The 15651-nt window shown below is 39.8% G+C and overlaps 1 protein-coding gene across 1 annotated transcript in view; it reads left to right on the forward strand.

Moving 5' to 3' along the window:
• Positions 1 to 14690: 14690 nt before the first annotated feature.
• Positions 14691 to 15651, forward strand: part of mvb12bb (multivesicular body subunit 12Bb) — a gene marked incomplete at its 5' end in the record, with an annotated part of 33607 nt that continues 32646 nt past the window's right edge. The window contains one exon of the mRNA XM_080499207.1: positions 14691 to 14783. Coding sequence (XP_080355333.1) covers positions 14691 to 14783 — 93 coding nt within the window. The remainder of the gene's footprint in view (positions 14784 to 15651) is intronic.

The following is a 15651-nucleotide window of genomic DNA, read 5'->3' on the forward strand; positions in this document are numbered from 1 at the left end:
ATCAGTGCCTTGTTTATTTACTTTTTCCACATGCCAGAAAAGGTCAGAGTCAGAGGATTATGCTGCATGGCCCAAGCAGAACTCAATAAAAACCCGCCAATGAAAACAATATCATCCATATTTTAAACAGCTGGCACCAAACAGAGGGAGTCTTACACTAGGGTGCCAATTATTCTACTTCTCAGGGTTTTGCAGCAAACCTCAGTAGCACAGGTGTACATCCCAGATAAAAACCATTGTTGTGTATTGTTTCTGAAAACACCGGCAATATGTAAATAATGTGAATGCCAAGATTTACATTAAGGTGCATTTTAATCACGTGCAGCTAGCTAATACCTAAAATGTGTGGGGAAATGCAGATTTATTAGAGTTTAAATGCAGATGTTTTTCAGGCTGTGAGTGTGGTTGTTTTCATAGTCGGGTTTGTTTTCCCTCCATGGACTTATTAAAGTCAGCGCAGCACAGTCTGTGCTCTATAATCCTGATGTATTATTAATCATGTCTTCCCATGCAACTCCAAAAACTTCCCTTTTTTGATTTTTTTTTTTCCCCATGTGAAAGTGCACTGAATTTGAAACAGAGCCGGGTCCGGGGTGACAGGATGCTTTATTTTTCTCCAGTTGCAGAATTTAAAGTGAGTAAATACGACGGCAGCATTGTTTTGGAAGTAGTTTCTAACAATACGCCTTGTCCGTGTACCAGCGGAACATGTGCATGGAGCATGATGTTTCCAAGCACCGACTATTCAAAGTTTACTGCTTCTGTCATGCGAGGGGAGGAGGCTGTTGACATGCTACCGAGGTGTGTGCACAAACAAGAAATGCCACGGCTAATCCTTCCCATTTCCTCTGGTTTATTCCAAATTGTCATGTAGACAAAACTTTCCATCCAATAAGTTTTAATTCTCAATAATTAAAGGCACTAATGAAATGCCACCAGCTATGCTTAAGGCAAAGCGTTTGGTTTTTTACAACATCCTCAAAACACATCAACCATGAAACCTGAGGGAAATTGTGTTTCTTTTTGGTTTCGAGCGTTGTCAAAATAAATAAAAAGAGCAGTTCCGTTTGATTTTAATGGCTGCAAATGTCTGCCTGAGACTCTCGCCTGTGTGAGCTGTATTGTATCCTCTTTTGCCTCATTCACTTGTCCCAAAATACATCTGTGCAACAATGTGAGGATCATGCTCACATATACCACCCTGCCATCACAGCAGGTGCTCATGGCATTTTTTTTTTCCCCCTCTCTACCTTTTTTTCCTTTGCCTCGCTTGGGTAAGATGATAATCCAAGCCTAGTCCACTGACAGACTGCAACATGATTCACTTGGACAGTGACTGACTGCACATCCAATTTGTTTCAACTCCAGAGCAGCAGCTTATTATCTGAAATGCATGAGATGTCTGTGCATGAGAGGCGTGATCAGCTGGGGCATGCGCCGGGGCTGCTGGGAAAGTAATCAATAAGGGATTGTCTCTTGTAGTTTAGGCCGACACATTATGACAGAGCTGAAAATTAAACAGGCAGATATTAATAATAATGGAAATCAGAGGCTCAAGGGTGAGAACGGGGGGGAGGGGTGATACTCAAAATATGTATCATGTTTGGATGTGGGGGTATCTGCGTGTGCAGGGGGGCGGGTAACCTCAGTGTATTGGCGGGTGATTTTTTTTTTTTTATCTCTCAAGAAATATGGGAATTAGGACTCTGAATTCAACAGCAGTGACGTAGAAAACTGTCTTATGTGAGCATGATTGCTGGTACTTGTAATGCTAATGCCCCTTTTTAAATCTATTAGAAACATCTCGCTAACCGCAATTATTTCAGACCTCCGCATGTTTCATTATTGTGTCGCACACAAGTAAACTTTCTGGCTCGTGTTTTTGCCTCTTCTGAAATTCATTTGAAATTGATCGTCATCATATAAAAAAACAGCTGAAGTGACTTAAATCAAATTATTTGATTGAAGAGAAAAAAAAAATATCTGTGTAATGTACACTTACGTTTTATTTTGTTGGGCTTTTGTCCACATGGCACAGACAATAAACACTCACACGCGATGGAAAGCTTACCATTATGGACACACACACACACACACACACACACACACTCAAATAAAAAATAAAAAAAACACACACACATTAGCAATAAAAGGTCATTGGCAATAAAAGAGCGAGGGAAAATGAACTGAGCCAGCTAAAGAGAGATCCCCCTGCCTTGTCAATTAGCCACAGCAATCCGTTTCTATTGTTTGAACAACAAACGTGCCATCGGTGATGGGGGGGAGGGGCGCGGCGGAGGAGTTAACAAACTGCATTACAGGCCATTACAGATGCAGTGTCATTGATTATTTATACCCTTATAAAATGCCTGGCTCCCCGGTGGACCGGGCGAGCTCTGATAAAATGTTCCCTCTAAATCACCACACCAGGGCAAACAACACATTCAAATCCATGGGAGAGTTGAGTGACTAAGTCCTGTGTGTGTAATAGATGTGGAGATCATCGTACAAACATGAAAAAATACAAATAAAACTTACTGTTGTGAATGCTAAAGCCGATCCTGACATCTTATTAAACGAATAACTCTTTGCGGTCTTCCTTTCTGCAGCTGCTATGTTGTTGATATGTGCGATTTGATTAATTTTCGGTGGCACATTTGCCAGCTTGGAAGAAGAATTGGGATGGGAGATCACATCTCGCCTGTAGATTTGTTCACGCTGGATGTTTTCTACGTTCGTTAGCAAGGGGAGCAGATGGCCGCCGCTCGCCGGGCTCACCAGGAAGTCAGCACTTTTTTGAACCTCCATGTTGTAGGTGTCTGCGCCGGAGCAGGACCTTCTTCAACCAGTCACCTCGCCATGGGAATATTCCCTCGCAGATATTAATGGGCGCCCTTGCCGCGGCGACCACCTCAGCACAAAACCCACCAGGATGCAGCAAAGCAAATGCCACACTTTTCCAAGCCTTGCTCCTTAATGACATCCCTCTGACATTGTGGCGCCTTCAAAGACACCCTGAATAACACATCTACCGCTTAGTCGACGAAAACACCTGTGTATTAATTTGACACAGTGCCCCCCAAGTATTTATCATAAGTACACACTTCATATTTGCACTTCTTGGTATAGAAAGCACATCCTGTCTCCGAGAGATTAAAAGGTCCAAATACCAGATGTTCACAGCTTGTAGAAAAGACAAACAAAAAAGAACAAAAAAACGTGCAAGAAATGCGCACAAGTCTCAATGGTGACAAACGTATGCCAACTGAATTGCAAAAAGGCAAAATAAGTCCATATTGGACACACTTCCCAGAGCACGGAAACTATGAGAGAGAGGACAACATCTTGGATCATCTATCTTCCTTAAATGCTGAAGCCGTGACAAAGTGGATGGAGAAATTATGATAAATGATAAGACATACTTAGTCAATATCTGTAATTCCCTTTCTTCACTCTGCTGTGCTTTTATTGTCGTGTTGTTTAGCTGAAAAGACACCCATTCATTGAAATTGCACTTTGAAGGCCAGATTGTGATCAAATTGTTATGGACATTGTACATGTTAATATCAATATCTCCATCTAGGAGATAGATTGTCAAGGCGACTTGTTATGCATTTATATCTTATTTACACTGCGAGGGAGGCGTAGCTGGAAGCCGCAACATGGGAACAAGACTCCAAGAGAAAATCTCTTTCAGTCAATCCACTTTAAAGGGAACCGATACGGCACATCCATTAGCCAATTTAACAGGAAGGAGAGCAAAAGATGCATTTGCATAAAGCCGAGAATGGTTTTCGTTTGACAAACACCAAGTAATATGCAGAGAAATAGTCCCACAAATACTTGCTAAAAAGAAAACTTGATAAGGATGTCCTTTTTTTATATTGATACTTTCAGGATACTTGTCCTTCAATAACTAATTGAATTTAGAATTAATTAGGAAGAAGAGGAATTTCAAGTGATATTGACACTATTTTTTCATCCCACAAATGAAATCCCACCTCAGAGGTTAATTCCTGGCCCTATCATTATGTGTTATTGTAACGATGGAGTGATTATGAAAGGGAGCAATGGGCGTAGGGAAGTAACAGTGTTAGAGTTGCAAAGTCAATCTAAGGTTGTATGTAGGTTGTTTCATACAACAGAGGTCAACCTTAAGCCATCTTCTAACTTCAACAAAGGAAAAAAATAACCAAACCTTCAGCATCATAATATCATTATATTATCATTATAATGCACCGATCAACCAGTCAAGGTGTGATAGAAGTTGCATATGCACATGTTGTAATGTATGAACATGAAATCAAACAAGCTACTTTTCTCTCTTCCCATCCCCGAACCCTCAACCTTGACAGCAGGAAACATCCACCCACGAGCCTGGTTCTGTAGGTTTCTTCCTGTTGAAACAGAGTTTTTCACTTCCCTATGCATTAAGTGGAATTGTTGGGTTTCTCTCTGTAAAGATGCCGTGAGATGACTGTGTTGTATTTGGCACCACATAAATAGAATTCAGATGAATCTTCCAACAGCTACAAGCTCCCTCATTAACTAGAATGTCCCTCAGTAGAGCATATGCCCTCGCCAACGCCACATTTGTTTGCGGAACCGAGTTAGCATCGCTGGCATGTTAGCCATTAGCTCATATCGATGCTAGTGAGCCTGTCAGATAGCAACATCACATCCGCTTTGTATGGAACATTTCTGACAATTTCAAGCAATCTGGGTGAGTAGTTTTTGCGAAAAGTTGGTAAAATACATACATACAAGTCAGTAAATACACACAGACAAAAACATAACCTTCACCTCAACTTTTGTTGGCGAAGGTAACTAATCAGCACATACTCCAGTAGGCCCGGAACCCCGGCCAGTTTTATTTATGTTTTTAGGTTACTTATTTATGATGTATAAAACGTGAAACCAAAGTTTCTCCAGAAACCATTCACGAAGAAAAAACTGTGTTTTCCCACATTTTCAGAACTTCTGCAGTGATTTTTTTTATTTTATTTTTTTGAGGGGGGGGTTATTAAAGTGAATTCATTGTACTAGATGAGTGATAGCGTGAGCACTTTCACTTCCTGAATTAGCATGAAACCTTTCACTAGTAGAAAAGATGACAGAGTGAGGAAAATGGCAAAATTTTAGAAAATGCCAATTTCACTTAGAGTAGGTGTCGCTATTATGTGTCTTTGTTCTGCAGTACTTAAGAATAATTTCATTTAGTTGACGAACACTAAAAAATGTAAAGTAAAAATGCCAGTTGACTTCAATTATAGCTTAAATGTCAGAGAATACTATCTTTTTTAATATCATATAAAGATTTTGTGACTTTTGTTTAATAACAAAGGGCATTTCACATATAAAAGACTTGGATCCTTCAACGTAATGATGCCTTGTATAGTACGATAGCTGCATTGCTAATTCTGGAGAGGATCTTAAAACTCTCTTATGGCGGAGCCCGTTATCCAAAGAAGCTTGTAAAGGATGGGGGTAATATGGTGATGGCTCCACACTGTCATTAGGATAATAGCAGCAGTGTTCTGAATATACTGGAGTTTCTTCACTTCTGGCAGACATCCCAAAATCCGGAGCTCTGCAGCACTAAAGCCACATCCAGTCCTTTCAGAACCAACTTCAAGTTTTATATTAGCATTCCTGAATTGCATTTTTATGTGTGCCATAAATATTCCTGGAAATACAATCTAATTTTTTTTGTAGCCTACTTTCTCTAAAAAGCAATAGTCAAATTAGCACATTAACTTTAAGATGTTAGGGTTTTACGAGACAATGAGCAGTGGTTTGTAGTGCCTTTAAATTCTATCCGGTATACTGCAATATACCTATTAAGAGCATATATTTTGACATGGCATATAAGGAAAAGCACAGGTTTGACTCACAAACGAACGCTTGCTAAAATATCAAGATATCCTGAATTTCAACGTAGTGTAAATGTGTTCATATGTAATTTTTGCCACCTATATGTAATCGTGTGTGATCATAAGCATTAAAATGATCAAAATCACATGCTTGTCCTAATTTCTAGGACACACACAAAAAGCAATCTCCCCAAAGTACATAACTGTATCACTGATGTCTTCACACTGTTGAGCTGATTGACAAATGTTATAATATATGCAATAAAGTATATCAATTACAATTTATTATTCAGAAATTCGATTTATAAAAACCAAAACTTAGGAAAAAACATAGAGAAAAAAAAAAGTGGGGGGGGGGTTACCAAACAAATACTACACTTGGCTGGTACAAGAGTTAATGTAACGTCCAGTCAATATATTCATAGAATTTTAAATTCAAAATGTTGGTGCCTGCGCTGGCCAAGTTAACCTGTGGAGGATTTTGGAAGGAAGAATATGTCTGAGCTGGAAATGAATTGAGTGAGTTGTGTGTCAGTGTGAGCAGCCCCGGGAACTCCGAGCATGACAGGAAGATGAGTGAAAAGTACCATGCAACACAACGAAACATGCCCTCCGAGGAGAAAGACGTGATAGCGGCTCATAATGTGTAATGCCTTGTTACGCCACACACACACACACACACACACACACACACACACACACACACACACACACACACACACACACACACACACACACACACACACACACACACACACACACACACACACACACACACACACACACACACACACACACACACACACACACACCGAATCCTCCTTTCAGAACCCATAAAGAATTTCAATTTCCGACAGGAGATACCAGAGAAACAGCTAATTACGCGGGCGACGAGTGATTGAAGGATGTAGTAATGGACTGAATGGTGACGCGGTGAAACACCTTGTTACAAACTGTTTCTTGGACGCCATCCGTCACTCCGCGGTGGGGAAACACTGCAGCAACAGGTAGCGGCAAGTGTGCACTCGAAAGGGCCGAGCCTCTCTGTGTGTGCTTTGACACGCAAAGTGAGGGAACGCGGAGAGGAAGGACGAGGACGGGGATGAGAGCAAAGGACGAGGGTATCATACTGCCCAAAAAATGTTTGCAGACTGGATACCGAACACCGTTGTTGAGGTTACTATTTATCTCATGCCAGCCAAGTTGGCACGCACATCTGGCGCTGGGTACTTAGTGCAATTATTTATGATTTCCTCCAAGATTTAAAAGCTCTTCGCTCGGCCTTGTAATGCAGTAACTGATTGCACTGCTAATGTAATTAAGGGGAGATTATGATGTCCACGTGGCACACCAGATGGTGGCATTCACAGCGATGGGGGAAGGCACAACTGGCACACCACTGCACAAGGGCAGTGAGGCGCAGTCAGTCGGAGCAGTCCAGACTCCCCACCAGACGGAGGAAAGTGTGTGTGTGTGTGTGTGTGTGTGTGTGTGTGTGTGTGTGTGTGTGTGTGTGTGTGTGTGTGTGTGTGTGTGTGTGTGTGTGTGTGTGTGTGTGTGTGTGTGTGTGTGTGTGTGTGTGTGTGTGTGTGTGCGTACGGCGTGCATGCACGGATGCGTGAGTGTAATGGTGTATTTTTGATGATAAGTTAAGCGACAAAGTGTAAGCTGAAGTAGATGAGTAAAGTGAAATACTACCCAAGAAATTACTCTCAGCAAGCCAGTTCCTAAATGTGTTCCACGCATGCGAAAGCTCAGACGTGCCCCAAAGAAAGATCCGCCCGTTTGATCTGAGAAAGTTGTGCGGGCCATTTTCAATAGACACTTCCAAGATGTACTCTCCCTCTTTTTTTCTTTTTTTCAGATGTGAATTATTTCAAACAACAAACGCAAAAACTCAGTAAATGAATCTGACAGTTTATAGATTTTCAACTTGTGCAATTTGGTGCTTTGGCCAAGAAAACAGATGGCCTAAAATGGAAAATTAAATCACATTTGGAAAAGCTGTCATGTTTCAAAAGATTACAGCCGGAGCAACAATGTGACTCAACCAAACTGACCTTTAATTAGAAAAAAAGCATGATATTATAGGGCCTCACATGGCTCTATCCTATGGGGGTACTAAGGGCAGGCTTCTTAAAGCTTGTTATTATAAGCTATTCAGGAGACACAGAGGTTGTTTTTTTATGTGTAGACACAAAAGTGTATAGGAGGGGGCTGAGGGTTATATATGAAATGAGACCTGCAGATTTCTACACAGCCTATAATGGGTTCATGCGGGTGACGGGGACATTGGGGCACAGTAGATTTCCCAAGTTGAGATAGGGATATTATTACTCTCGGGGTGGCTACAGAGAAATTTCCATCTTTCGTCCCTAGACTAGTGTCAGCAAATTACAAAACACAAGGAATGACCTTTACACGTGAAAAAGAAAACCTTTGCTTTTTTTATAGTCATTTAGTTGCAAAGTCATTCAAAAAGGTGTAATTTTGGTTGGGAGGGGGCCTCCTCTGTCATCCACTGATGACCAGTCACCACTGCAACGCCGCCTCAGACGTACCACAATATGTGTGTGATCTCCCGCACACGATAAAGATGATCCAGTATTTATGAGGTCGACTTTAACCGAGATGTGTCATAAAGTATACATGAAACAAAGCGTGAACAAAGAAATCACAGTTTTAATGAACCTTTTCAAAATGCCAGCTGTAATGCTATGCATCCTACACTGACTGCTCCCCCACAGAAACCTGCCACAGCCATCATTCATCTTACCCCACAATCCTCAGCATGCAATGTGCCGCACATTAAAACACTGTAAAAGCTGATGGTTTTCACAGTTAGCATGTGTTGCGGATATCTCCCCGCTCTCAACGAGTGTTTCATCACCTATTCCATAATTAGACCATTACTTTAGCAGGTGCACCTCTTCTCAGCCGGAGCATGTGTTAATTTTTTCTTTTTTCTTTCATTGACACCTGAGATTTTATTTTATCAACTTCGGCGTGGAAACGCTCATGTCTGATTCAGTGGGTCGTCAACACCTTGTTGCGACAGCATGTGTTGGTGGGGTTGTGTGTGTCAGGGGTGGGTGGTGGTGGTGATGATGATGATGATGAGGGTGTGTCGCAGTCAGATTAATGTAAAACAAACTATTCCTCCAAGTAAATGTCTGTGTTGTCAATATTTGCCAAGAATATCCAATAACATCCACGGTCCTTGGTGAGCATAGGAGACAATAATGAGTGTTGGAATCTTCAGTTATTCATTCTGCACAAATGTTCCAAACCTTCATCCATCCATCAATCCATTAATGTCTTATACAGATTACACCCTGGAGAAGTCACCAGTCCATCATAGAGAGAGAAGACAATCACACACCAGTGTTCACATTACGGGAAATGTAGATTTACTCGTTAACCTCAAACACCCGGGATTATAGAATAGAATTGGCGTGCATTGGGAGAACATCGCAAACTCTCAACACAGAGGTCGCAACATGACTCAAATCAGGAGTACTTGTTGCTGTGAGGCAAGAGGGTCATCATTTTTATTCCTGTGAATTAGCATGTGATAAGAATGTTGAAAGGCTGATAGTGGAGTGTCACTGTAACTTGCACTGGCGACATGAGGAGTTTGATTTTTAAGCTGGATGCTCCTGCTGCAATAGGTGTTTGAACCTGGACTCCCCCAATGATACAGATGCACCACCACTGACATTCCCAGTCATTAAGAGCATTATTAGGGTGTGTGGGGCATAAAACAGAAAAGCAACCTCTCAATAGTTACGGGCGTCCTGTACATCACCTTGAAGACCAACGCAAACTTGAACCTCCCACACACTTTATTTTCCCACAAGACAGTTAACTCAACTTTTGAATTAAAACAATAAGCCAACGTATCATACAATACTATAAAACCATATAGTTTCATCCAGACGTATACCACACCAACAATTACAGCATTTTATGTCTTTGTGAACATATCAGCCACACTTCTCCACTTCACGACTTATCAAACATTGTTGGAAAACAAAAACTTCAACTAAGTGGGTCCAGTAGCTGCTGATCACTAGAACTAGAGCAATATTCAACAGGGATTTTGGATTATTCTTCATGACAGAACTGCTTCAGCTGTTACATATGTGTCAATTGTATGACATCAACTGCTCAGTTTATTTCACAGTTCAGGCTTGGGCAAATCACAATGTTTTAGTTTAGTCTCTTTTTTTCAACATGTATGTCTTCAGTTTTAGTTTAGTCTCTTTTTTTCAATATGTATGTCTTCATCTGTTTTTTTGGGCAGTTCAATTCCATGTTTGAGGTTGCATTGTTTCACACTGACAACCAACTTCCACTGATTTTCAGCCAGTAGACACCATTCATTAAATGATCCCATTATAAAGAAATAGATATATACATACACACACACACATACATACATACTAGCAAACTACTTTTAACATGCAAAGAAACTTCTACCAGTCGTTCTCCCCAAAGAAATTCAATATAATTGTGCACCATCAGGCTCAAACGTGTGTCCAGTACGTACGCTCGTGAATGAGACAGAAAAGTTGCATTGCAAAGAAAGAAGAAATGTCCGACATACTTTCACTCGCTTGTATCGTGCTTCCTTTCGTGAGGTGAAGGTGGACATTTGAGGCCACATGAGGTCACACTGTTCTCCCGCATGTCTCCTCTCTAATAACGGAGGTGTAGTGAATTCTAAAGAGGGAAAACTGATCACATCATGTTGAGCCGTGTAAGCCAATAAATACATCTGAGTGTGTCTGGCCCCGGTGAAGACACCCTACCAGCATATGGCACCATGTCAAAGAACAGAGCAACACGTCTTTGATTTGAATAAATTAGGATAATAGTTGCACAATGAAATAATTTATTTGATTGCTGTGGTGGGGGTAGAAATAATAAACTTCATGATGGCAAAGCATCTGTCGCCTGCTGGTGTTTTGGACAGTCTACAAAGAGGCTTTCAAGTTTTGCACTGAGGGAGATGTACGTCCTAATGTTACAGCTAAGCTAATACACTGCCCTTTGTCTTAGTTTTATCTGATTACCGTAACGACATGTGATGATTAGAGAGACAACCAACTGTCAGACGCGTGACCTGTAGATGTATTCATGCAATGATAGTCATTTAGTGAAGCGCAACCCTAATTCAGTTAAAGCCAAATTGGATCATTGGCGTTATTGCAAAGAAATACACCCACAAGTCAGTGTGGGCTTGTGCGTGCAGGCCTTTATCTTCTATGCAGACAAGAAAATTGGCATTTTTGGCAACTTTTTGATTTCATGAGATGTTCTCCTTTGTGGAGTTAAATATCTGTTGATTTGACTCAGAATCATGGCGATTCTGATACAAAGTCAAATGCTAAAACCAATTTAAACTCCTGAAAATAATTATATTATTTAGGAGGATATTTTCCTCCTTTATCCTTGGCAAGATCTACCAAGTATATTTGAGATAATGCAATAAATGAAAGGATTAGGAAAGTAGGAGGTCAGGAGGAGAATTTGTGATCCTAAAATTGCCTGAACGTGCGGATGTGTCTGTTGGCACTCTGATATACTGGCGGGTTCTCCAGACTGTACCCTGCCTTCACCCATCACAAACTGACATGCTTCAGACAAAGCAGTGCAGAAGATGTGATTATTGCTACGTAACAGGAGGAGGGTTTCTCTCCAGGCCGGATCCTGCTTACCCTCCGAGATCAGATGAGCTCCAGTCGGTAGATGGATATTGATATTTAAAAGTTATAAAAAGGGATCAGGAGTTGTATGACAGAAGTATGTCTGGAAATCAATCCAAACATTTAAGCACTGAAAATACTGTTATTATTGACCTCTTTAAAAAAAACAAAACCATTTTTTTTAGTTCTCAATCTCAACATGTGTTGCCAAACAACTGCTGCTCTGCTTTTTCATTTGGCAATAAAACGATTCAGTTATCTCCAAAGTATCTGCAGTGTGTGTTTTCTGCAAATGTGATAATGATAAAAAAAAAAAAGGGAAAAAAAATAGGCATCACTTGGACACAAACACTCATAAGAACATGGTGGCACCACATATATAATGTAACTGCTCATCCCATGTGACAACACCTATGATTATTGATTTTAAGTGATCTTGGTCACAGTGTTAAGTTGATATCAATCACTGTATTAAAACATGAAATTAAACTCAATCCAGTAAGTGATTTGCACCGGAAGCATAAACTACATTTTTCTTTTCTTTTTCTTTTTTTATCTTGAAGCTGTATATAAAATGTTTTTAAAAACAGTTGGGGATTGTGTTGAAGTTTACAAATACACAACATAAACATTTTCTATAAATGTGGAGGGAATCAACATTTTCCTCATTTTATAGTCTCAGGAACTAAATTGCTCGACAGACCTCTGTGGCGTACAGTATACAGAGATCAACATTAGTTAATGATTTTCTCTACCGGAAGTGCTTCCTACCTGCACGAGCTGCATGTGGAGTCCAAAGGTTGAAACGGTGACGCCGATCAGCAGGAGGACGCTCTCAAACAGGTACAAACACCACATTATTGTTTTGTTGTTGTTAAACTTAGCTTCTGCGCGTCTAAAGAGTGAGAGTCCACGTGATCGGGTCTCTACTCATCCGGGTCATTTAGAAATGGACTGGACTCTGACAGCGTGACGTTTTTTTGTTGTTGTTTTGGTTTATGGAAACAAGGTGCACGCGAGGATATAGAGTTAATTTGACGCACTGGAAAAGCGCTTTATACCCTTGACGATTATTACTTGGAGTGTTGTTTCAAATTACTATAGGTGAGTAGAGAGTGTTTTTATCCGGGTTTTTTTTTTTATTTAAATAGGCGTTTGCTTTTTATTTATAGCAGTCTTAACTGGTTTGTATTTATTGGCAGTGCCTGTGTTGAAGAAATTCACAAAACATTCTTCAAAATGAAAAAAAAAAAAGAAAAGTGAAATAAAATCAAAACTGCAGCCATAGCTATAAAGGGAGAAGTGACTTGATTTGACACCCCAAAAAGTAAATAAATAAAGATATTATGGACATAATAATAATAATGATTTGGAGAACTGCTCCTCCCACAGTGAAAATGAACAAAATATAAGAAACAAAGAATAGTGCAATACTGTATAACAACACAGAATGCGTGTGAATCTATGAATGTGTGAAACAGGTTCTGGTTTGTGTTGTCTTGTAGTTCATGCCAGAAGGAAACAATTGTTGAACAATCCTTGATGATGTTTTGTCCTCTGCTCAGTAAACAAATTAAAGAAAGTAAACAACTATGTGCTCAACAACAGCTGGAAGAAGTGACTTGATATAGAACATTCACATGTGTTCTCGAACTGTCTGAAAGTGGCACAATTTTGAAAGAATTTAAACAATATTCTCCAAACTATTTTAGGATATGACATTCCAAGTACCTCATTTGTAATGTCCCTGAGAGAAATTATAGACATAGTCATGAGAGAAGATACATACTTCCTCAAGAAAACCATAACCAGGAAGAAAAATGGAAAAAAATGGCCATTATTATAAGTCTTTGCTTTGTGTAAATGATTTTTCCATTTCAAAATTGTTTTGTGATTTTGTAATTATATCACTTCATGTTGTTTTGTTATGAAGAAAATCAATAAAGATTACAGTTTACAAAAAGTGCAATGAGACAGGGATGTCTCCCCCTCTTCAGTGTATGATTTAATCAAATTATTCCAATTAAAAACAAGTTCAAAACTATTAAAAAAAAACCTGAACACACCTCTGGCAGTGGATCAGTTCTTCAACAGCACAATGTATTGGTCGATGGATTTGGGGGAAAATACACCCTAAAGTCATTTTCAGTAAAAAAAAAAAAAAAAGTGCTGAGAGTTTGTAACATGCTCCGTGATGTTTTCAGACCTTTGTATTATTGTGCAAGTTTGTTATTTTTCTCGCTATGCTGGGATATACATGATGTTTCTGTCTAGCGACGTAAATAGTTTGAATGTTTTTCGTTTGCTCTGCTAGATGTTGTGCTGTAAACAAAAGCTCATCTTGAACAAATTAATGTTGCAAAGAAATCCCTCATTCTATTAGCTAATTTGCTATCCTGCTTCATTTGAATAAGTACAGCTATCTCACATTTGTTAAAGAGACAGCTGTTTCTGGACCAAATCCCTTAATTTGATCAACCTAATTGCGATAGATTTTGTAAATATCAAGATTGAACGCAGCAACTTTGTCAGTTAGTACAAGAAGGCTTTAACCCTAATCTAATAAAATTGCATAAGGGAACCTTTGCGAAGCCACTTACGCTGTAAAAGGCTTGCATACCCATTAGGCAAAAATTCCCTTAGACAGGAATAGATAGCAATTGATTGGGACTTCCTTGAAAATATGTGACCAGCCCGTCTAATTTGTGATTTGGTGAAGTGATTGTGTGGTCTCCAAATGCTGTTTTGTCACTGGTCTCACTTGTCATTTGATCCTGGATTAGGCCACCACTTTTTCTCCTGGTTCCTAATAAGCCTCATCAAGAAGTCAATAATGTGGCCATTTTAGCCAAGAACGACCCTGTCCATTCTCCCTGTAATGACTAGAAAGGCTGCAATGTTCATTTTCTTTCACTTTTTATTCATTCATTCAATATTTTCAGATATCAAATAATTCTTGTTTTCACTTTGTTAAGGATTAAACAAGACTCATAATAAATATGTGGATTCAACCTGTCTTCGGTTCACTTTTAAAATAGAAGAACTGTTGATTAGTGTTCTGACTATTTGTCTCGCACAATGTTTTTCTGCATTATAGCTACTCAACATGTCTGAAGTAACCGACAAGCTGCCTAAACACCCCATCACTGCAGTGGGAATTGTTGCATCAAGCAGCAAGGCCCCAGATGGCTATAATATTGTGAGTACTGGAGTTGATTCCATCATTGTTTTGTTTTATCCAGTGATCCATGCATAAAACCTCCTCACCTAACATGAATGCTTTCTTTAGAAACCTCCATGCATGCACAGGGAGAACGTGCAAGTTCCTCACAGACTGAAATTAAATCTTACAATTTCTTACTACAAGGCTTTATCACCTGTTCAAATGCGTCCCCATGGGTTTTTTCCCCTCAAACTCATCAGTAAGCAACAGTTTAAATTTCATTGTGAATGTGAAAAATGATGAATCATCACCGAGTAAAGTGATGGGCTCTGCTCGCGTATCCACCGTTACACAATTTTGATAAACCACTTATCAAATCTTGTCTGATTCTCATCGCGTAGCGTAAGAAATGTTCATCGAGGAGCTGCTCTGGTTTAATGGATTGCTTCTGATCTCTGCTATATCTTGCGTCACTCAGATATAAATCTGCTTCGAATTTCGAAGTTTTTATGGTTTAAATGCAGAGAAACATATACATAACCCACACACTTAGGCCTCGTTCACACTGCAGGGAAATGCGACCCAGTTCAGATTCTTTGCTCACAAGTGACCCTCATTCAACCTGTTTTGTGGCCGTGTCAATGCTGCAGTTCCATTTTTTTACCACCAGACTCAGGCTTCGATCATATTTGGTACCAATTCTGATATTTTTCTGCATGTGACTGCTTCGTCATTGATGTGTGACTGACCGAAGTGGCTCCGCCAAAATGTTAAAATCTATGCTCTTTTTTTTCCTTCATTCTGCTTCTTCTTTCCCTCATCATTTTGTCGACTCATATTAAACAGCCACTTGAAAATGGATCGACAGGCCAGTGTTGCCAGATATGGCGGATATCCACCAATT

The sequence above is a fragment of the Blennius ocellaris genome, assembly GCF_963422515.1.
Source record: "Blennius ocellaris genome assembly, chromosome: 7".
Taxonomy (NCBI): Eukaryota; Metazoa; Chordata; class Actinopteri; order Blenniiformes; family Blenniidae; genus Blennius; species Blennius ocellaris.